The sequence below is a fragment of the Sinocyclocheilus rhinocerous genome, unplaced genomic scaffold (assembly GCF_001515625.1).
Source record: "Sinocyclocheilus rhinocerous isolate Xijiao unplaced genomic scaffold, SAMN03320098_v1.1 scaffold2882, whole genome shotgun sequence".
Lineage (NCBI taxonomy): Eukaryota > Metazoa > Chordata > Actinopteri > Cypriniformes > Cyprinidae > Sinocyclocheilus > Sinocyclocheilus rhinocerous.
Window position 1 is genome coordinate 47,436 of NW_015644632.1, and position 24,310 is coordinate 71,745.

General features: G+C 37.6%; 1 protein-coding gene across 3 annotated transcripts in view; it reads left to right on the forward strand.

Moving 5' to 3' along the window:
• LOC107758718 (myelin transcription factor 1-like protein) overlaps positions 1-24,310 on the forward strand; it is a 105,471-nt gene that overhangs the window by 40,106 nt on the left and 41,055 nt on the right. For all 3 annotated transcript variants that reach the window (XM_016576518.1, XM_016576519.1, XM_016576520.1), the window contains exons 7-10: positions 8,918-9,052; positions 16,956-17,046; positions 22,306-22,413; positions 22,602-22,819. In XM_016576518.1, coding sequence (XP_016432004.1) covers positions 8,918-9,052; positions 16,956-17,046; positions 22,306-22,413; positions 22,602-22,819 — 552 coding nt within the window. The remainder of the gene's footprint in view (positions 1-8,917; positions 9,053-16,955; positions 17,047-22,305; positions 22,414-22,601; positions 22,820-24,310) is intronic.

The following is a 24,310-nucleotide window of genomic DNA, read 5'->3' on the forward strand; positions in this document are numbered from 1 at the left end:
AAAAAAAAAAAAAAAAAAAAACTAACACTTGCTTTCTAATCTTTTTGTATTCTATCTGTTTTCTTTTCATTTATTACATTATTTAAAAAATACCTTGCTACGTGTACTGCGTTAAGCTAACTGAGACTTGTTATAGCACTTGTATATCATTGCTCTAAATGACTAAATGTAATGTAATGTAATGTATTATCACCCTACTCCTTTAACATTGCTAGAGTAGATAGGTCAGTTTGAGTGGAAAGGTTCAGTGCTCTTCTGTGTTCCTTTGCTTTGAGAGGGGTCCCGTTCTGACCCCTGGGACAAGCTATTTCAAACATCTCCATGCCTGCAGTGCAAACAGCAGTGGCTTAATGTTGTTCAAACAGGCCAGCATGGCCACATCACAGGCTAAGCTTGTCAGGCATAAGTAATGGTGATCTGCACGGCCGGGAGAACAGCAAATCTTATCCCAGGGACACAGTCTGTGCTCACGCTGCCTCTTTATAAACCCAGAAAGGAGCTCTGCTTGGAAATATAGCTGTGGTGCTGGAGAAACCTACTGGGAAATTAATCAGTGGTGCATATTCAGAGGTTTTAGTGAGATTCCTGGTTTATTTATTTTTCTCCAGGGACAGAGGAGCTAGACTGACAGATTATTTTATCCCCAAAACTGTGAAAATGTTACTCTGACTTGTTACTTTTACAAGCATAAAAGATCAGTTTTCAAAGAGAATAATTCATAAACATAAAGAAGACATTTGAAAATGGTTAGTTCAGTGTTAATTTAGAATCACTGAGATACTATTATAGTTTTTATTAATATTTAGAATCAGTTTTTATGTTTTCCATTTTCATTTTTTTAGTTTTAGTTTATTATAACTATACTAATTATTACAATACTGATTCAAAATGATGACAGTGATGGTCACTATATGTAGTTCCCTTTCGAACGGTTGCGTTAATCACACTATGGGGAAACTCCTGTTTACTCTGATACTGAAGCCTGATTTGATCACGTTCATGTAGCTGCACGAACCAATGGCGTTTCAATTCGCTAAAAGGGGTGGAGCTGACTGCTATATAAGTCAGCTCTAATTGACATTTCGTCAAAATTTTCTCCTTTAGTGATGAAGATCATCTCCTCGCTGACTCTGCAAGCAAGAAGCTGAAGAGAAGAGAGGACATAAGCTCACCGCCGTGAGAAGAAGCTTGATGCCTTCCCCTGTGACCATCCGGCTTTTAAAAAGAGCATATTTTCTGAGCAAATTTCCACTGTGGCGTTTTTGCAAATGTCACGCCACGAGTGTGGCTCCCAGGGGTTCCCTGCACGATGCAGATGGGCATGGTAAGTGCGTCGTCTGTCTGGGCAGCGCCCACGCAGAGGCTGCGATCACCGAGGTGGAATGTTCTCACTGCGAGAACATAAGTCTCGCCCTTCTCCGTTCGCGGATCGCTTCCTTCCATGAAGGCGGTCCTCCCCGGCCTGCTCTCCCGCTTCCCCCCTTACATTGGAAGAAGAAACAACGGAGTAGCCAGGCTCAAACACCGGGCTCGAGTGAAATCACGCCGGCTCAGGTCCTGCATGCTTCAATCTCCCCTCAATGCCTTGATTCACCAGTGTTCTTCACACGTGAGGATCAGTGCCCCTTGTCAGCTGCAAGTGGCTTGATTTCCTTCAGCGAATAGGAGGAGGAAGCTGTCATGGATGACTCCATGTTGTTGACGGCTTCAGATGCAGAAGAGTGGGCGTGTTCTGGCGAAGACCCCGACACCCTTCTTCTGACGCAAACAACACGCCCCAGCATGGACCGCGAGCTGATCCACGCTCTAACCAAGGCTGTGGAGGATCTCGGCCTGGCTTGGTCGGCTCCGGAAGAGCTGTCCATGGCCTCCTTGATGAGTGGTTCCTGAAAGGACGCCGTCAACAATCCTCCCACCAGCGGCCTGCCCCATTCCTCCTGGCAGTTCACGAGGAACTCACCGGGATGTGATGTGCCCCCTACTCAGTGCGTGTTAATCCCTCCACTTCTGCCGCTCTCAGCATTGTTGACGGCGCTGAAGAACGAGGTTACAACAAGCTCCCCCCTCTGGAAGCTGAGCATCTGTGCCCTCCATCGGCACTGGGATTAAAAGCCTATGCAGCGCACCCATCTAAGCCCTGCAGGACCACGTCAGTCCTAGCGAACAGGACTTATTCAGTGGCTGGCTCAGCGCTTAATGGACAAGTCCGGCCAGAGTTCTAATGCCTTCAAAGAGCTGCGCAAAGCAACTGACTTGCTCTGAGTGCTACTAAGGCCACTGCGCAGGCGATTGGCAAGGCCATGGCCAACTTGGTGGTGCTGGAGCGCCACCTTTGGCTGATTCTAACCGAGATCAGGGATGCTGACAATGTCGCCTTCCTAGACTTGCCAGTCTCTCCCAAAGGACTGTTTGGCCCTGCCGTGGAAGGGTTTGCCGACTGGTTTACAGTGACACAGAAGTCATCGCAGGCAATGCTTCACTTCCTGCCAAAGTGCTCCAGTACGGCGGCTGTTACAAGTTGCTCAGCAGCCTGCCAAACCGGTGCCACCTCAGCCCCAACCTAAGTCTGAGCCTGGGCTTCAGCAGCGCCCCAGGACAGCAAAATGCTACTTGTTTCCTAGGCGTCAAGTTCCCCGCCCCAGAGTGATTTTGGACCCTGAGCCTCAGAAGCCATCCTGTTCCAAATGCAGAGAGGAAGAGGAGAGGGTCAGTTCTCGCTGAGGCCAGAACTCCCTCGAAGAAGTCTTGTACCCGCTCTCCATCCCTCCACTCAACACAGAGTGATGGAAGCTCCATTCAAGTTGGGCTCGTCCTCCCCATTCAGCACCTGCCCAAACAAACTACCGCTGTGATAGCAGACCCACATACTCAAAAGTGCATTTCTCCTATCCTCATTACCACGAATGACAGTTCCCTGCCCCCGTGTGGTGAACTGCCACTCGACAAACTCAGACCACTTGCCATCTGGCTTCAGGCTTGGAAAGCTATCCCGGATGTGTCAAGTTGGGTTCTAAACATCATAGAACGAGGTTACCCGCCTCAGTTTGCTCACAGGCTGCCTTGCTTCAGAGGTATTATTCAAACTTTGGTACGGGACAATGATACTCACATTCTCCGGTCTGAAGTGCAAACACTGCTTGCAAAGGGAGCCGTAGAAACGTTTCACTAATAGCAGTTCATGTGCTGGACAGACTGAACCAGGGAGCAGACATGATGTCCAGGGGCAATTTAGCTCCAGGAGAATGGAGACTACATCCCAAAATGGTTCAAATGATCTGGTCTGGTCTTTGTGAGGGCAGATGTGGACCTCTTTGCCTCAGAAGACATTTTTTAGAGCTCCGTCTACAAGAAGTCTCTATGCTCTTAAATGGTCTGTCTTTTCTGACTGGTGTGCAGCACGGAATGAGGACTCGTTCTCTAGTGACGTGTCCTACGTGCTAACTTTTATGCAAGAGCTGTTGGACAAGGGGCGCACCCCTTCCACACTCAAAGTATATGTCACAGCTATCACGGCGAATCATTCTCTCGTGGCTGGCCAGTCAATCGGCAGAAATTACCTGAGCATTAAGTTTCTGAGGGGAGCTTGGTGATTGAATCTGACTCACCCTCATACTGTGCCAACTTGGGACTTATTTATAGTCCTTAGGGCCCTACGAGGCCCTCCCTTCAAGCCGCTCCAGTCGGCTGACTTGCAGCCCCTCTCACTTAAGACTGCCCTGCTTCTAGCTTTAGCGTCGGTCAAGCGAGTGGGTGACCTGCAAGCACTGTCGGTCAGTGCTTCATGTCTTCAGTTTGGGCCTAACCACTGTAGAGTGCCAAAAGTGCTCTCCCCTCCATTCAGAGCACAAGTCATCAATCTTCTAGCGCTCCCCAATTCAGAAGGTGAGCAGGGTCCTAATCCACTCTGCCCAGTTCCGGCTCTTAGAGTGTATGTTGTGTGCTCTGGCCCGTTTCGGCACTCAGAGCAGCTCTTTGTATGCTTCGGAGTCCACTCTAAAGGGCTGCTGGTCACAAAGCAGAGACTAACTCGCTGGATAGTGGATGCTATAGCCCTGGCTTACGCCTCAGCGGGAGTGAGAGCCCACTCCACCAGAGGGATGGCCTCCTCCTGGGCTTGGTCCAGCAGAATTTGTATTGGTGATATATGTGCGGCCATCTACATTCACCAGATTTTATAACTTGGATGTCCTTGCCCTGCAGGCATGGATTTTGTCCGCTTAATCTACCTAACCCCCTTTTGTAAGTGGGGAAGGTCATGTTATGTAGTTCTCAGTCGGGTCTCATTATTAGCTCATGCTTACAGGAGAGCCCTAAGTATGGGTGCTCCGGGGCTGGGCTTGCAGAGCGGCTTCATTCTGCACTTGCTTATAGCGATTGGATGTGTTTCCCATAGCGTGATTAACGCAACGGGAGAGACCGTTCGAAAGGGAACACTCCAGCTACTTAGGTAGCCTTGGTTCCTTGAGATAAGGGAAGGAGCGTTGTGTAGGCTGTCGCGCTATGAGGAGTTTCCCCATAGCGTGATTAACGCAACGCTCATTCTCTTATCTCAGGAAACCGAGGTTACATAAGTAACCGGTAGACCAAGACCAGGCGAAGACTTTGAAGGGTTGAAACCAAAAGACAAGACCAAGGCAGGTTAAGACTGAGTCAAGACCAAGACTAGAACAGCACTTCTCAAATTAAGCTGAAAGATCCATATTTACTGCCTGAGAAATGTCTTGATAAAATAATAAAACGTCATTGCAGAGGTAAATTTTATGTGTAGGAACTTTCCTTTGGTTTCTATAAGCAAACAAATAAAAACACTAGGAAGCTGAAATTAACTTAACAATCTTTATTCAACAAAATATACAATTTTAAATATAGAAATATGATTAAAAAATATATATACATTTAGACATGAAACTAAGTTAGGTGGTGGCAAATCAATAAATGAGGGAGTCACAGAATAATTTATTCAACAGAATTGTTCAAAGCAGCTTTTGGTGACATATATGACATAATCCCCTGTTAAAGGTACAGTATGTAACATTGAGAGCTAGCATTTGAAATAGGTACTGCAGTCCAAATCCAAAATATTGGAGAGAGTTGTTTTTCCTAGAACATTTTCAATGGATTCCAGGGCTTTTTATGTCAGGTAGAATGTGCAGTCTCTGACCCAGTTCATTTGCTGGCCTCCATGGCTGCAATAAGCTGTTTTCTTCACCAAGTGGCAACCCTGGGTGTTGAAATACTATTGGGTAAAATGGCAGTGGGTGGAGTCACACAGACCAAAACAAAAACAGACATTCCGACGCAGAACACAAATTTCAAAGTAAAATAACTGGCTGTGGCATTGATTCTCAGAGAAACAAGTCTGTGAACTTAGCATGTTTCCTAAATATTGGCAAACATATTTTGGTGTTTTTATGCTTTAGTACAGTCAAAAAAAAAAAAGACATACAGCACCTTTAATTTCTGACCCAGCAAAACAGTATCAAATTAAATAAATTACTTATTGCATATGAAGCAGGAAGTTTTACATCCAATCACAGTAATGATGTTAACAAACAAGTCAGACAATGCACCAGCAATTGAGTGCCCGGCAGTTAAGGTCTTGACCAGTCTTGAAAAAGGAATCCAAAGTCCTCTTATTCTGAGAAAGAGTACAAATGCGGTTGATACCAAGACCTTCAAAAAATGGTCTCGAGACCAAGACCGGTAAATGATGTCAGAAGTGCAATTTTTGGGTGAACAAACCCTTAAAGGGGTCCTATTATGCTCTTTTACAAAGTCTTGATTTTGTTTTGGGGGTGTACTAGAACAGGCTCTCATACTAGGTTGTTCGAAAAACACATTATTTTTCACATATTTTACATTATTACAACACCTCTCTCCCCAGTCTGGCATGAACGGCTCGAATAGTTCCTGTATCAAATGAAGGCCCGCCTTCTGAAATACGAAATGTGCTGTGATTGGTTAGCTGGGCCAGTGTGTGTTGTGATTGGCAGCACTCGACACCTGGTCGGGAAATGTCATGCCCCCCTTACGATAGCCGCCTGCAAGCTTCAGTATAAATATTGCGTCAAAATCAAATAAATTTGAACGCGATTTAAACCCGGATGATTGTAACCACTCTAAGTTCGTCTGCCTTGGGAAAGCTAGCGTGTCTCCGACACAGTGATAACACTCGTTGCCATTTTAATGCTCAAACAGCAACATTACAGACTAACTAAAGAGTGAATTGGAGAATTTTCATCCGCTGTTCTCCAGATGAGGAAGGGCTGACAGCACGCATGAAAGGATGTTTGGCCAGCATGCATGGCGGACACTATCTCTCTAATGGCAGAATAATGAGGGACGCTCAGCCATTACACCGCGATAACATCTCGCAGCGGCAGAGATAGCGACAGACGCTGCCTAACCAGGGGGCATTATGATTTATAAAAAGTGTGGAGGCCTGACAGTTATGGAAGGAGCTCTTCCTTAAAGAAGGCACAAGGCGGAGATGGAAATTGAACAGTATCAGTATGACCGATAACAAACGACAGGACCACTGACTGCACATTAATTATCCACAGACGCTATGGTAATGGGGGCCATTTGCTATGCAAAGCATGGCTTGTCCGCAGCCACAATCAATATCCAGCACTTTCTAATATGTATTCCACTCGGCTCAGCTGCGCTCTCTCCCTCTCGTTTGTTTTCTCTCTTTTTGAAATGGCTGCAAAATAGTCAGAGGATTCAGACTTTATTAGATGGTTAGAATCTTGAAGTGTACTACTTGTTGTGTACTCAAAATCTTAATAGTAAATATATTTTTTTAAATACTACTAAACTGTACTTGCACATAATACAATATAAATGAAATAAAGGGGCATTTAAGTTTACTTAAAGAGAGAAGTTAAAAAGTGCACTTTGTAATAATGTACTTAAAAGTACTTTAACTTTAAATTTGACATTTTACATAATTATGTGTTAATATATATTTTGTTATGCTTTAAAGTACATTTATTTTGATGTGTTGACTAACATAGTAAGGCACAGTAAAGTATCTACAGCTGCGGCAGTCAGTGAACGATTCTCTGCAATGTTTAGGTTGCGTCCGAAATCGCATACTCTCTGATTAGGTACTTCTTTTGAACAAATAATTGCTTTGTGATCGTTAAAATAATAGTATGATCTATATATGCGTCGCTTTATTGACATTCATAAATCCTGTCCCATGACCTTATGGATTTTTAAAGTGTCCAGTGGATGTGCACTTCAGTATTTTGCTGCATGGGGATTTTTGTATACAGTTTTATGAATTGTGTATTCAGATATATTACTGAAGGTTAACATTCACCTGCTCTATTGTAGACAATGCAAATTCTGATACGACCCACACCATATAATTAAAACACTTTATGCACACATTCAGATGACTCTTCCCAAAAACACAGTTTATTTCTTAATGTGTAAAAATAGCAGCAAACTACTGAATTCATCATCATAAAGATGATTGGAATTTGACCTGGACATTTCATGAAATGTACCGAGGTATATGTGTGTGTTTGTTACCAGTTGCAAAACTTTAGTAGTTGTTGTTTTAAGCACAAAAAATGTGAGTAGCTCTGCATTCTATTTTCAATCTCACCAAAAATTAGCCCACATCTTTCACGTGATCTCATGCTATTCCTGTCTGTTTTGAGCTTACTTTGAGACAGGAGGCAACATGATGCCCGTTACCAGGTTACTCCATCCTTAAAATTTTAATCAGTGGTAACAGTAGCATACTCACTCGCTCACTCACTCACTGTCCTGTGCTCTCTCTGTTTGAAACATAGCCAATCTGGAAGAGATGCCCTCTACAGTGAATATACAGATCCAGGTTCAGGACAGCCACTGCCTGTACAAACTACACTAACACTAACAAGGACAAAAGGTCACAACTACACTACCATTCAAATTGCAATTCAAAATAACTGTTTCCTATTGTAATATATGTTAAAATGTAATTTATTTCTATGATGCAAAGCTGAATTTTCAGCATGATTACTCCAGTCTTCAGTGTTACATGATCCTTCAGAAATCATTCTAATATGCTGATTTGCTGCTCAAGAAACATTAACATATATTTGAACTATACATTTATTTTAACATGATGAATGTCTTTACTGTCACTTTTGATCATTTTAATGCATCCTTGATAAATAAAAGAATTTTAAAAAAATTAATAGTTTTTTTTAAATAATACTGCCAAGTTTTGAACGGTAGTGTATATTCATAAAGTTTGTAACACAGATTAAACTGATAACAATTATTATGTGGTGAAGTAAATACTATGGAAAAAACAAATATAATTTTTACATTCAATAAGTTTGTTCAGGCAAAGTTTTTTAAAAGTAAATTCTATGTTAGTAATCAATTCAATTTAGTAGACATTAAAGTTTGAACATATGTATATTTTACTGGAATTGTTTGTTACATTTGCAATGATTCTTTGAGTAAATATTAAAGTATCAAAGTAGCGAATACCAGGATCAAATAATTTCTAGGTTCATGGAATTAGACCTTGAGGCACATGGAAACAACTGAGGAAACAATCCTCAAATATATTCTGATCAAAAATTTAACGTGCTTAGTATTTTTGGAAGGTCAAAACTAAATACTGTACATTTGCACTGAAAAAAATATTTTGTTTTTTTGTTTTTTTTGCTGGTCTATCATTATCGTATCAGTGATTTCAGGTTTATTCATCCTCAGTTGTTGCAAAAATAACTTTGCTTTGCTGCTTTGCCTTTCGGTCAGCGTTATTGTGTTGTCTAAGTGGGCAGTTCTTGGACAGAATAAGCTGCAATGAGGACCAAACTTTATCAGATCACTTGCATATTTATCTATAAACAAATGAATCAGTGATTAATCCTATTTCTCTGTTTGTGTGTGTGTTCAGATTCCTCACGGTCAGGGAAAAAAGAGAGTCGGTGTCCAGCGCCTGGTTGTGACGGCACAGGTCATGTGACGGGTTTGTACCCGCATCATCGCAGCCTGTCTGGATGTCCTCATAAAGACAGAGTCCCACCAGAAAGTAAGCACAACATTCTAAACCTCAGTGCCACATGTGCTTGCATTCGTCCTTTAAACCTTTGCTGTTTTTCAAGCTGGCATTTATGAAAAGAGGTCGTAATCATTGGTTGACCGTGTGTCTGTATGTGTTTGTGTGACCCAGTCTTCAGTTCATTCTGCGTGCCGTCCTCCTCAACACACACACACACACACACACAAACACACACACACACATAAACATCTGCTCATTCCTATGCAATACCTTTTCAGCTCTATAACTTTACATTTTTTGTACTTTAAGAAAGTGTTGACAGAATTTCAGGACAGATTTTTTACAATTGTATTTTTTCTTTCTTTCTTTTTTTTTAATTTTAACTACATTCCAATAGCCAGTGATATTCAAAATACTGCTTACTTCCAAATTCAAAATACTACAAAAATACTTCTTTTTACACCCGATGGGGGGACTGGGGATGGTTGTAACATTTTTGACATTTCTGTCTGTATCAGTCTCCCTCTACAATATTTTGCATTAAATTAAAAAACAAACAAAAAATAAATAAATACATAAAAAACATGAAATTATTTGCCAAGCATTTTTACGGTCCAATGCGATGGACATGACTATTAAAATATTTAAATATACTGTTTTTGTTGATTAGCATTGATTAAATTTACAGTAAGTAAAGCATATTTTGGTGTCCCTGGAACATAATTTAGGTCAGAATGTGTTAAGATTATATACCGTATTGACCCGAATATAAGACGATGTTTTTTTCTTGGAAATACATCTGAAAAAACACGGTCGTCGACATGAAAGTATACTGCATAGTGGAAATGACCCATCTACCCTTCAGCTTAGGAGACAACTTCTCGCAATAGAGGAGCAGCCATCGCAATATCATAGACATGCATGAATGCATTGCTTGTTTCTGTTGATAATTACAATGCTATCTTAATGGAGGCCAGTTTAATAAGCTGGTTAGATTTCTCATTTTGTTTTAGATGCTCAATTAAATCCAGTTGAATAACCTGTAATAATTATAATCCGATGAGAGTTACAGACAGATTTCCTCTCATTCACCTTGAGCAAACCTCTTTTATGCGATTCATTAAAATGCATACAAAAATTGCGTGTGTTTTATTCACAAATTAACCAGATGGCAGTCAAACTAACTGATGGCTTTGACTACAGGCTGGAATTAGATAACAAAAAGATTTGCTTTTAAAGTGTCCAGCTGGCAAGACAGTTTGAAGTGGCATTGCAAGGGCATTTTTAGACGGCCATCACTTTAGTGTGGACCGTGACATATGACACATGTTTACTGAATGTTTGGTTCGTTATGCTGAGTCACTTAGTGGCTGTTCTTTCTTTATAATCCTGTAAGCATCTTCAAGTTATATTAAAAACCATGTTTTGTCTTATGTAATATCATTATTGTTGTAGTTTTTAATTATTATTTCATTATTAATGGTAAAAACTTCAAAAAAAATATGTAAAAAAAAACAACAACAACTGTGATTGTCAGTAATTCACTGTAAAATATACAGTGACAATATTTCTGATATTACATACAACCATATATGTCTTTCAGGAATATAATCATAATATAGTGATCTACTTGAACTATTAAAAATGGCCCCATTTTTTTTTTACCTTAAATTGCACTGATAACCATCATGATAATACAGGTGGCACATTAGAAAACCACATGGTGAATCAGAGTTCTTTGTAAATGATCTGTCCATAAAACATGATAACATGCACAGGGTCATAAACACAAAGACAAAACATTATCAGGATAACGTCTCGGTTACGTATGTAACCCTCGTTCCCCGAAGGAGGGAACGGAGACGTCACGTCGGATGACCGACGAATTGGGATCTCGCTTAGAGGGGCCAATCTACTTCGAGTGTAAACTAAACGAGCCAATGCACATTGGCATGCGATTATTGCATCCGCATGACACTACAATAATGCAATAAACATCCTCTTAAGAACACAATATGTAATTAAACACTTTAATGAACATTACTGAAAATAAATATGGGAAATATAGGGGAAAACATGTTTTTCATAATTCATAGTTTCTACCTGCAAAAATCATACATTTCACACTATTTTACAGCATAACTCCATGTAATTGCATTTTTATTTTTAAATTTTTTAAAGAATACAAGCATTTTTACAGTGTGGGTATGTAACCACAATTTATTTTTGTCTTTAAAAACAAATGAGGGATTTAACCTTGAATCTTTTGAAAAGGATTCTAAGATTCTAAGTGTGATCTTCAGTTCTCATCAAGTTTGGACAGATGATCAGTTTGATCGCTTGAGTTTTGATATTCCAAATCTGCTAATAAACTTGATCATGAAGATGGCAGACAGGATATCTTGGCAATCCTTTTTGTCAATTGAAACGAGTCTTTGTAAGTGACCTTGGGACCATGTTCTGAGAGTCCTTCACTGAGAGAGAGAGAAAAAAGTAACTACATATGTTCCAGTTTATGCTGGATTCACACTGCACGATTTTCAAAATCGTCGGATCGCTGCTCTTCTCACACTGCACAACTTGTTTGGGGTAATATCTAGTTGCTGTTGTGTGTGCACTACATGACAGATTGGTTGGTCACACATTACACAACTACTCAATTGGAAGAATCATCAACCAGTGTTAATTTTGACAGCAAATTTTGATTTAGTTTTAGTCATAGTCTTTTGACTAAAATGCCATTTATCAGAGCCACGCAGCAGATTCCTTCTGAATTAATCTCTTCCCAAATCGTCCCTCCCATAACATTTTCGTCTCGTTTTTATTCGTTGACGAAAATGTCAATAGATTTACGTCATAGTTTTTGTCATTCAAAAAGAGTTTTAGTTCGTTATCCTCTTGTTGTCGTCGGCGGAAAAAATGTCGTTGACGAAAATTATTCGTCAACGAAATTAACACTGTTGCCAACAACTCTGCCTTGTCTACAAACTACGTTTCACAACCAAACAGACACGAGAATCGATATGGAAAATAACATAAGATCATGCGAGAGACAGGCATTATCATGTGAGAATGATTTAATTCCGTCAAAAACAGTAGCCTGCAAAAATCTTGCAGTCCAAGTTGTCTGTACAATGATTTGCCGTGAAAAATAAAAAAGAAACAAAGAAGAATATGGAGAGAATGATTGCTTGCTGATGCTCTGTTGCAGGTCTATTATGACTCCTCCCCCCGAACTTTCCCTTGCCCTGTATTAGAGGGCTGCATTGGGTTTGGGCTCCCGCGGGACCCGCGGGACCCAACGCAAATCTCGCGGGAGCGGGCGGTTTTACCTTTGCTGCGGGCGGGAGTGGGCGGTCAGAAAATTTCGCGGGAGACCCGCGGGGAACGGTGGGATTTGGCGTGTAGTAGAAATAGAGTCAAAACAAGAAGTTGAGAAGAGAATTAAAGCGGCTGTTTACTTGACAAAAGCAAAGCAAGGCAAGTCAGATATCTGGAAACAATTCTCAATTGTCACTGAAAAAAATGGGACAGAGTTAAACTTTGTACGTTGCGATAAATGTGCAAAAGTGTTCGTTTACAACGGACATAAATCTGGCACCTCTGCCCTGAGGCGACATACCTGCACAATTCTCTGTGGTCAAAGCAAGCTCTTTTTTTAGTATTATTTATTTTCTTTTTTGCAATAGCCGGTTAAGCAAGCTATTGTGAATGTGAAATCTGTGAGATATTTAAGCATTCTATTTATTTTATTTTTTCGTTTTGTATTTAATTTGTTAAAATTATATCTAGCCTATTTTCAAAGTTCTCTGTGTTTATTTATTTAATGTTAAAGTTATTTCCTAGTTAATTGTTTGGTGCGTGTGTATGCAGTAGGCCTAGCCTGCGTTTAAAAACTGAGGTGCCGCTAGTTGCTGTTTTGTTTGGACGGTTAATGTTTTATAAGCTAATAAAAAAATACCCAATGTTTTTGTCATGTGTGGTGCTTTGGTTTAGCATTGGTTACTTCATCTTATTTAAACGCAATCATGTTTAAAGTCTGTTATTCTGGATGTTAACTTAAGTATTTGTGTATAATTTTCACAAGCTCTGAGATAAAGTCCGCGGGAGCGGGCGGGAGTGGACACAAACATTGCGGGCGCGGGCGGGAGTGGAACACATAGGTTGCGGGAGCGGGCGGTCCTGGTCATACATTCAGCGGGAGCGGGCGGGTGCGGGTTTAAGAAAACAGTCCCGCGCAGGGCTCTACCCTGTATTGTGCTCTGTCATTGACTGTAGGGCATCGCCGATGTCATTTCCAGTCAAGGCACATTCACGCTGCAGGACTGTGCGTCGCCGACACCTCCAGATATTTAGCATGCCAAATATCTCACGGGCATCGGTGACACATCGGCGCTTCTCTCAGATCGCGTCTTTGATAACATACACTACTCGACTGTCACTAACATGAACCTCTGATTTTGGGCATTTGTCGGCGATTTCCACAAAACTGTCAGCGAGTGAAAATTGGGGCTAACATCGTGCAGTGTGAACCCGCCATTAAGGGACCTAAGAAATGGGAATTTCTTGAAACTACATAAAACCCATGTCAAACCAACAGAATATATCTATGTGTTATCTAATAACAAATTGATTGCTGAAATGTTAAATGGGGTCATATGATGCTTTTTTAAAGATCATTATTTTGTGTATTTGGTGTAACAGAATATGTTGACATGCTTTAATGTTCAAAAAACATTATTTTTCAAATACTGTACATTATTGTAGGTCCTATATGCCCCGCCTCTCTCAAACACTTCGTTTTTTGTGAGTTCCCAGCATGCATTGCAGCATGAAGAATTTATGCTGTTACTGTTATAGGAGTTTTGTTTCGCTGTTTGCTGACTTTTGTTTAAACTTGTAAGTTATTTGCTGTGTTGTGATGTTAAGAGCTCATCTTTTTGTCACCATTCTTGAGATTTGTGTCAAGTGGTGAGGTCTATGTACAACCTTCCCTGATATTTTTGCTTTGTAAGGTGATCAGAAACAAAAAATAGCAGAGTTTACTTCACATATTAAGTGTCTTATAAAACTATATCTATATATAACTACTAAAATGACAGATCAGTTTATTGTGTTACTAACTGAATATTTGCTGAACAAGAAATCTGTAGTTAACTCAATGAAGTTATTGGTTATTGTAGTTGACATATGAAGTTATTTGTTTACTAAACAAAACCAATTAAAATTAATTAAAGAGTTCACCTGAAAATACAAATGATGTCATAATTTACTCACCCTCAAGGTGTTTCAAACCTGTATGAGTTTCTTTCTTCTTTTGAGCACAGTTGATGGTAGCCATTGACTTCCATAGTATGGGTGGGTAAATAAATAAATAAATAATAATATGTATGGAAGTCAATGGCTACTGTCAAATGATTGGTTGCCAACAATCTTCAAAATATTTTCTTTTGTGTTCAGCAGAAGAAACAAACTCATATAGGTTTGGAACATCTTGAGGGTGAGTAAATGATGATAGAATGTGCATTTTTTGGGTGAACTGTCTTTGAAGTGTTACTTTGGACAATTTTAAGACGATAGTAGAGAGAATGTAAAAATCTGAATGCATCATGTTGCACAGAATTTTTTTTTCTTAAGTAAAACCACTCACCTTAATGCAAATCCAGTATAAATCTTAAATGAAATTGTAATTGCATTCAGACACACAAAGGCATGTGTCTCAGTCAGTGGAGGTAGCGGATGCTGCCTGCTGCTCGGTAATGAACATGTCAGAGTATGTTGAAGATGAGGGTGAAGGATTAAGGAGCTGATAATGATGAAGCTGAGCACCGGAAGAGCGCTGGTCTGCTCACCCTGACCCACGCTCTCTGCCCCCCACTCCAGCGTCCTAATGAACAGTAATCTAATTGCTGTCGGCAGGGAGTTTAGTTGGTCATGGATAGAGGAGACAAAGGCATGCACGGATGTATAATAGAGTTTGGGATCAGAGAGAGGCAGTGTTTGGGCGGTGATTTCATTGATTGTTAACGTGCGTCTACTGCAAATGAAAGACAAATGCGGAGCTGAAACAATATAGAGCGGCAGCACCTCACTGCAGATGACTGGATGCATGAGCTAATGTTAGCTGACAGCTTCAGCTAATGATGAGAATGCAATCAGGGTCAGAGCTCTCTGTGAAACCGTCTTTCTGCATCACTCACAATCCACCGCACTGGTGTGTTAAACTAAGCATCAAATTTTACTTACACCATCTTCAAGCTAGCAGCAGGGAATCCAGTTAAACAGAATAGAATAGAATAGAATCTGAAGGTTATTTCCAGGTTCATTAGCTTTTAAGGTATGCTTTGTTAGGCATTAAGCATTATTGTTAATCATTATAGAATATTATAATGTTTAAGTTAATGAAAATTATTATAAAGTGATGCCCAGATTTTACTTCAAGTTCATTTTAAGTTCAAGTATAAGTTCAAGTGTATTTTTCAAGTGCACTTTATACAGTAAATATACTAAAAATCAATGTGTACTATTTCAATACTTCTTGTGACTATGACTTAATTGCTCAATTCGTAGTTTAAAACACTTTACTATTAAGGGTACTTTAAGTGTAACTGTGTTAAACGTTGTGTACAGAGCTACAAGTGAACTTACTGTGTATGTATACTGTTAGTTTGCTAGCTGTATAGTGTACTTGTAAACTCCTAGTTTTTTTAAGTTTTGATACTTAAAGTAAGTTTTAAGCTTTACTATTTTCTGTATATGGTTTTGGCACATTAGATTTACTACTTGATTCCTATTTTGGTAATAATTTAAATTCTTAAAATATACCTTTGACTGTATGGCTAGAATAGAATAGAATATAATAGAATCGAATCGAATATAATACAATAGAATAGAATAGAATAGAATAGAATAGAATAGTTCACATGGTGTGTAAGCATTGTAAGAAATTAACTCAATTATAAGGGAATTAATTATTAATTCTATTTCTAGCTCAGGTTCCTACAGCATTATAGAATGGTATAATGTTCATTTATAAAGTAAATGAAAGTTAGTATAAAGTGATACCCCCTTTTTTAAAATGCATTACGTATATAAAGTGAAAAATTGCTTAAATACTTAAATAATAATTTCTGGCCTTGTTACTAACTACATTTAAGTATTTGTAAATATTGTGAGTTTCATATGCTTGCATTACCAGTCAGTGTCGAGATGAGTTCCTGTTTATCCCATTAGATCCTCTATAGTGGTTAGAACCTTACAAAAAAAGAAAAACACTTCAAATTCATTTGATAAAGTTAATGTAAGTGCAGTTTAAGGATATCATCCAGGTGTACTTTAAGTATACTAAAATCAACGTACTAGTAGTATACTTTTAAGTGTACTATTTCAACACTTCTTGTGACTGAATTGGCCTACTCTTTAGTTTATAAAAGTCTACTTTTAAGTATATTTCAATGTAATGGTGGTAAACTTTGAGTACACAACTACTGTAGTTTATGATTAAGTTTTACTTTTGTACTTCAACACTGTGAACTATACTACTAATGAATATATAAGCATACTGTTAGTAGCTGTATAATTACTATCCCACTTTTTAGTTTATGGAAGTACACTTTGAAGTTACTCTACGTAAACTACTAATTAATAGTTTTTTAACTACTAGTAGTTACTAGGCTTTTTTACATGAAATATACATAGAATAGAATAGCATAGAATAGAATAGAATAGAATGTTATTTGTAGCATGACTTGCGCTGCATGGTGCATGTGCATGCCACTGTTCTTCCATTAGCAGTTCTTTGCATGCCACTGTTTGATGTCTCTGGTTCTGAGCATGCTGGCGATAATGACGAGTGTTTCACACTAATGCAGATGACTAACTGTGGGCCTCTAACTCCTAATCTTCCACCCTATTTCTCTCGCCTGCTGTCAAGTTCTTGCAATGTATGAAAATGTTCTAAAGTGCCCTACGCCTGGCTGCACGGGCCGGGGTCACGTCAACAGCAACAGGAACTCTCACAGGAGGTGAGTTCCACTTTGTCTGGATGAGAGAACCTGTTCTGTGTTCATTCTTAGCATCTTTATTTACAGAGTCAAAATCACAGTGCTGCCTACTTACTTTCCCTCAGCAAATTTCTCAGTTTTATCTTTGGTTTCTAATTTCTAATCTAATTAGACTATTTTTGATAACATTTATATTACTTTTGACGTAAGTTGTTTATCACATTGATTTGTATAGGATTGTTTTGTATCACATTGATAAAAAAATACAAAGATAAAGAAAATATATTTCATCCTTTGTTATCAACAACTTGAAGTGCATTAAATGTCACATAACATCAAGGTTTCCCAAACTGGGGTTTATGAAAGAACTGCAGGTGGTTCATGAGTTGATGATAAACTGATACTTAAATCATAAAAATGTAAAATTTTAATTTAAAAAAATCATAATTTATTTTGTTTGTTTACCTGCATGTTGATGTAAAGAAAATATTATTAATTACTATTATTATTATTATTATTAGGGATAATCTAAAAATTAAGAATAATTTACTGTGTGAATAATATGTAATGTAATCAATAAAAAAGTAACTGTGATCTGAGCATTTTAAAATGCAATATAATCTAATTAGAAGTACTTAATTTTGGGAATATTCTTACGTAATCCAGATTAAGTCTAGTCACTCAAGTCACCTTTATTTTTAATAGCGCTTTATACAATAAAGATTGTTTCAAAGCAGCATTACAGTGTTAAACAAGAAAGTAAAAGAGCTAATGATGCAAACTGCAAAAATTACGCAAATCCAAATTCTGCTATAAAGCTGCTATAGCAAGACAATAAGACTCATTTTTCAGCTCCAGTCAGTTCAGTTGGTTCAGTTCAGTTGAATGACAGTGTAAAGTTCATTCTTTATCAAGCAAGTTCGATTCAGCAATAAGCAGCTCTACTAAAAACAGTTAACAAATCATGTTGCTATTCAGCTCAAGTCAGTTCAGTGTTGATTCAGTATAATTAGTTGCATATCATCTATACCCAACACTGTGTGGGACTACCTATTTTTCTCAAAAAGTGCCAGACATGGATGTATGAATGGGGAGTGTTTGGGAAACCAGTTTGAAAATAAACATTATTTCTTGCAACTTTGTTTCATGTTGCTAGTGATGTCTGACGTCTACGGAAGTCCTAAGAGGCCATGGATTATTAATATTTTTCTTTTTTGTTTTCTCGTGATCACGACATAACAAAAGTTGTTTTCTCGTGATCACGACTTAATCATTTCTCATGATCTTGACATAACGAAAGTTGTTTTCTCGTTATCACGACTTAATTTTCTTGTGATCTCGACATAACGAAAGTTGTTTTCTCGTTATCACGACTTAATTTTCTTGTGATCTCGACATAACGAAAGTTGTTTTTTTAGACTGTTTGATCTACTGTTGCTATAGTAATGAACGCAACTTTGATACGCATCTGATCGATAGATAAACCGTGCGCTCTTACTGTAGTCTATGTTGTGGATATGTCAGCAAATTTTGCTTCGCTTAGTAATAACGTCTACAATACATAAATAAAGGCTAATCAATCACTGTTGATATTTTTTCCAGAGACAGTAGGCTAAGCAAAAATATTTTGTTTATGTAATTAACATGTTTAAATGGTCAAAGCAACACCGGAGCGCCTTCAGAAGGATGCAGAGAACTATTCTAAAATCCTTTAGAGCTGTTTGGATTCAACTCACTTTATTTTTCTTTTATTTGAAATAAAATTACATATAATTTGTCATTTTTAGTAGCCATGTAGGATATGCTGACTGATAGTGTGCGTTACAAGCTGGATGCTGTTTGAAAAGAGTGTTTGTGTGTGTGTGCGTGTGTGTGTGTGTATGTGTGTGTGTGTGTGTGTGTGTGTGTGAGAGAGAGAGATAGAGAATGGTTTCCACAAAAAATGTAGAAAATACAGAAGATTACAACTCTGTAGAACACCACTGAATTAAATTACCCTATACACTTTACATATAAATCACATTATCAATATACATTTAATGATTAACAATAAAGATTCAAAATAAGGAAAAGATGCACATTACAAATACATCGTTGAAGCACGTCCTAGATAAACATAACATCCCTGCTTATTAACTAACAATCATGTGCACAAATAAAGATATAGGTGCAAACAGAATACAGTGACGTCAACATTCCGTTTATGACGGAACGCGGCTTGTGAAACTCATGCATCTAGAAAGAACTTAACGATACACAAAATAATCATATTGATTCAAGCATTTAACATTTATGAATTAATTAAATGTCGGTAATGAACAATACTGCACAAATTATAGCGATCACGAAGAAGGTCCTTATTCTGTCCCAAACGCGGACAATAAGGTGGATATACAGTATACAACACCCCATCAGTTATATTCAGTTCTGTACTGCCACCTGTTGGCGCAGTTGTGTAACTTAGAGAACAACTTTGTCGAGATCATGAGAAAATTAAGTTGTAATAACGAGAAAACAACTTTTGTTATGTCGAGATCACGAGAAAATATTAAGTCGTGATCACAAGAAAACAACTTTAGTTATGTCGAGATCACGAGAAAATTAAGTTGTAATAAAAAGAAAACAACTTTTATTATGTCGAGATCACGAGAAAATATGGAGCACGCCACGGAGGCAGCCATCAGCGTCGGCGCCATCTTGGATTGATCACGAGAAAATTAAGTCGTAATAATGAGAAAACAAAGTCGTAATAACGAGAAAACTTTTATTATTTTGTGATCACAAGAAAACAACTTTCGTTATGTCGAGATCACGAGAAAATTAAGTCATAATAAGGAGAAAACAAATTTTATTATGTCGAGATCACAAGAAAATATTAAGTCGTGATCACGAGAAAACAACTTTCGTTATGTCGAGATCACGAGAAAATTAAGTCGTAATAACGAGAAAACAAAGTCGTAATAACAAGAAAACAACTTTCGTTATGTCAAGATCACGAGAAAATTAAGTCATAATAAGGAGAAAACAAATTTTATTATGTCGAAATCACAAGAAAATATTAAGTCGTGATCACGAGAAAACAACTTTCGTTATGTCGAAATCATGAGAAAATTAAGTCGTAATAACGATAAAACAACTTTTATTATGTCGAGATAACGAGAAAATATTAAGTCGTGATCACGAGAAAACAACTTTTGTTATGTCGAGATCACGAGAAAATAAAGTCGTGATCACAAGAAAACAACTTTCGTTATGTCGAGATCACGAGAAAATTAAGTCATAATAACGAGAAAACAAAAAAGAAAAATATGAATAATCCATGGCCTCTTAGGACTTCCGTAGACGTCAATGCAAGACTACATTCATTTATTGAATAGATTGACAGTGATGAAAAATGTAGAGTACTACAAATGCACAATGACTCAAGCAGCTTTTAAAACACCACATTCCTCTGTGGAAGGCTTTGCGTGTGGTTTGTAGTGGGCTGATGAAATGGTTCATTCAGTTATTTGAAGTGGGTGCTTCAGTAATGCTCTCAGCAGCTGCTGTAGGGCGCGTCAGCCATTAGCACTTCACTGACACCTCACCAGGGGAGACGGCCCACTCCAGACGGCCGCCACAGTGCCCTGAACACACACACACACACACCTCACTTGTACTTGCAAGAGTGAAATTACATTTCCTACAGCCCAACAGAAACCTGACAGCTCGCTTCATGTCATGAACACACACACACACAAACACACACACACACACACACATCTTCAGCTACTACAACCTTTCATATTTCTGTGTGCTGAGTTAGTAGGTCTACCTAGAGGAGCCTTGTATTGCTCTCAGGTTGCTTTTATTTGTACACAGAAAAAAATATATATTTTCTTACTCAGTATTTTGGATTTGTTCGCCAGCACATTCTGAGAAGCAAAATGACATAAAATATATGACATAATAATTTTACTAAAAATACATGAAAATTTACTTTTGCTTAAAAGTAGAAAACATATCTGACAATGGTAAGAAAAATCTTTTTTTTGCCTTTGAATTCAATTTATTGTTCATACCCCATTGACATATTTTTCTTCTAAGTATAAACTCAAAACTTAAAATTAAGCTTAAAACTTAACTTAAATTCCGGTATTTTTTTTTAGAAAACAAGACTAAATATAAGCTTATATAACTAAATAAGTTAATATAACTAAAGTTAGTTTGCTTCTAGAATAAATCTATATTTATTTAAGAATGTTTAGATATTTGTACTGGAAAACAAGACAAAATATTAAGTAATCAATCAACCAATCAATCAATCAGTCATTCTTTGCAATCTAGCTTCTGAGAATTAATAAAGTTAGTAATGTATGAACTTTGCCTAAGACATTTTTCTTTAAATTTTTAAGGAGACAAAAAAAAATCGACACAAATCAGTCAATTAACATTGACATACAGTAAAAGTATGGAGCTATAAAATTAGGTTTATTAGTGTGGATAATCATTTAAACTTTAATGGACAATTTTATAATGAAATCTCTAGCTTATAATAGCAAACATTGATCTCTGGTATTGTGTCAGAACCCAGTGGCCGGTTGCATATAATGCTTAGTCTCACATGTTAGTAATCTAATTGTTTTAAGTCAGTTGAATAAAAAAAACGTAGATTGGTCTAATATGAATCTGAAAAATAAGACTGATAACCCCTTGGCTAACTGCTAGTTGGTCAGACTAGATTTTCTTTTTTAGACACAGTCTTAACATAGAAGCAAAGCTAATGAAACTGGTCCCAGATAGTACAATGGTGGTCCCAAACTTTATTTCATGTAGTCTTGGTCATATTTTCTTGCATATATTTGCTGAAGTGCCCTACCAAATCACAGGAGAATTTCAACCAAAATATTGGAAAATTGGATTGGATGCACAACTTTTGATGTTACAACAAACAATATGGAATGTGTTTTCTATTGTCTTTTTCTCAGGGGGCAAATCTGAGAAGCAGAAGAAGTCTCAATTCTTTATAATCTTTATGGATTTTTTAATCCATAATGCTGTTTTGCATGAGAAACAACTGAGACATTTAAGAGATCTCACTTTTGTGATTTTTCTTTTTTTACGGGTCAGCGTTCTACTTCTGACTTCATACTGTATAAAGCAGATTGTAAGAGATGGTACATCAATGATGAGTCTCAGAAATGAAGACTGATGAATCTGCATTTGATACTTCACTGATATGTCACATATTGTTATGTCTTTTTTAAGACATGTCCCTGACATTTATTTCTGTTCATCCAGCCTGTCGGGCTGTCCAATAGCGGCTGCAGAGAAACTGGCCAAAGCCCATGAGAAACATCCGTCATGTGATGGAGGCAAATCCAACCAGGCTTCAGATCGTGTGCTCAGGTAACCGGTCCTCGTTGCTTTTTCGTTGACACTCCAGGTCAAGCTGTGAATTTGGTTCTTAGCTAGAAACAGGGTAGTTAAAAAATAGGCAACAATTTGTGTTGAATTTTCTGTGCAAAGTTCATGAAATGGATAGCATGCATTCATTCATATGATACAATATAAACCGCTGGTTGAATCTGTTCCAGGCCCATGTGCTTCGTCAAACAGCTGGAGATTCCACAGTACGGCTATAAAAACAATGTGCCCACTTCAACCCCACGATCCAACCTGGCCAAAGAGTTAGAGAAATACTCCAAAACCAACTTTGACTACAACAGCTATGACAACACCAACATCTACAGCAAACGGCACACTGCTGCACTCAAAGTCCACAGTCGGGACACACTGCCCAAGACTGATGATGGTAAGACCACAGCATTCACGCGTCTGCGCTATGATATCAATACACGCCACTGTTCAAAAGTTTGGGGAAATCATTGTAATATGCTGATTTGATGCTCAGTTATTGTTAGTGAGCAATTATTAATAATGGTTCTTATTATTATCAATGTTGAAAACAGTTGTGCTATTTCATATTTTTGTGGAAACTGATACTTTTTTTTCTTTCAGTATTCTTTGAATAGAACGTTCAAAAGAACATTTATTTGAAATGGGCATCTTTTGTGAACTTTATAAATGTCTTTACTATGACACACTGCCCAAAAGCGATGATGGTAAGACCTCAGCATTCACACATCTGCTCTATGACATCAATATATACCACCGTTCAAAAGTCATTCTAATATGCTGATTTGGTGCTCAATTATTATTAGTGCGCAATTATTAATGATGGTTCTCTGGGTCATTGCCAACTTATGTTATTGGTTATTGCTAACTAAAACTAAAACCATAAGAAAATAAATTCTTTATTTTAAAGAAAATAAACACTAACTGTTAGTTTAACTTGAAGTACTAAAATAACTCAAACAAAATAATCTAAAACAAAATACTAAATTACTAAAAACAGAAATATAAAAATAGTCTAGTTCAAAATATAAATAAAACGTTGGTAGTATAAATCATACTGACCCCAAACGTTCGAATGGTAGTGGTCTATAAGATATACAGAAACCCAAAAAATGATCTGGGCACTGAAGTTACTCTTTAAAATGTCTGAATGTCATTTCATTAGATGACAACATATCAAAGTAAATGTTCTCTCAAATTCTGCTGGAGCTTATCTCAGAATTAACTTTACTTTTTTAGCCATTTTTGTTATGACTTTTGACCAACAGAACCCCAAGGAACAGCTGTACAGTGACACTTTCAATGTATTATTATTATTAAACAGCGGGAAGTAAGGAACTATATGTTCTGTGGTGATAGGGGCAAATAGCCTGTCAATGAAATTGCAAGGATCTTATAGCACCATAATTTATCTTAACAACATGAACATTTATAGAAATAAAACGTGTTACAGATTTCAGTTTAATAAAAAGGTCACTCTCACATACTGCTTGAGACTGTCAAATCTGTAAAAGATTTACAGAGTTGAAGCAGATTATTGAGCTGATTAATTGAAAGAGCTCACACTTTTCTGGATGATGCGACAAAACTATAAAACTATAAAATAATAAACAATGAAAAAAAAAAAAACCCTGAAAGAAGTTCAACCAGATTCATCTAATACAATTTTATTTGTGCACCAGATGCTAAAAGCCAAATGTGTAGCAGTGTTATTTTAGTATCATTGAGATACTATTATGTTTACTTATTTATGTTTTATGTTTATTATAGTTTTAATATTTTTGTTGTGTTTTTGTCATTTTTATTAGTTTTTTATGATATAGTTTTAGCTATTTTAGTATGTCAAGTTATATAAGAAATAACATATATATATATATATATATATATA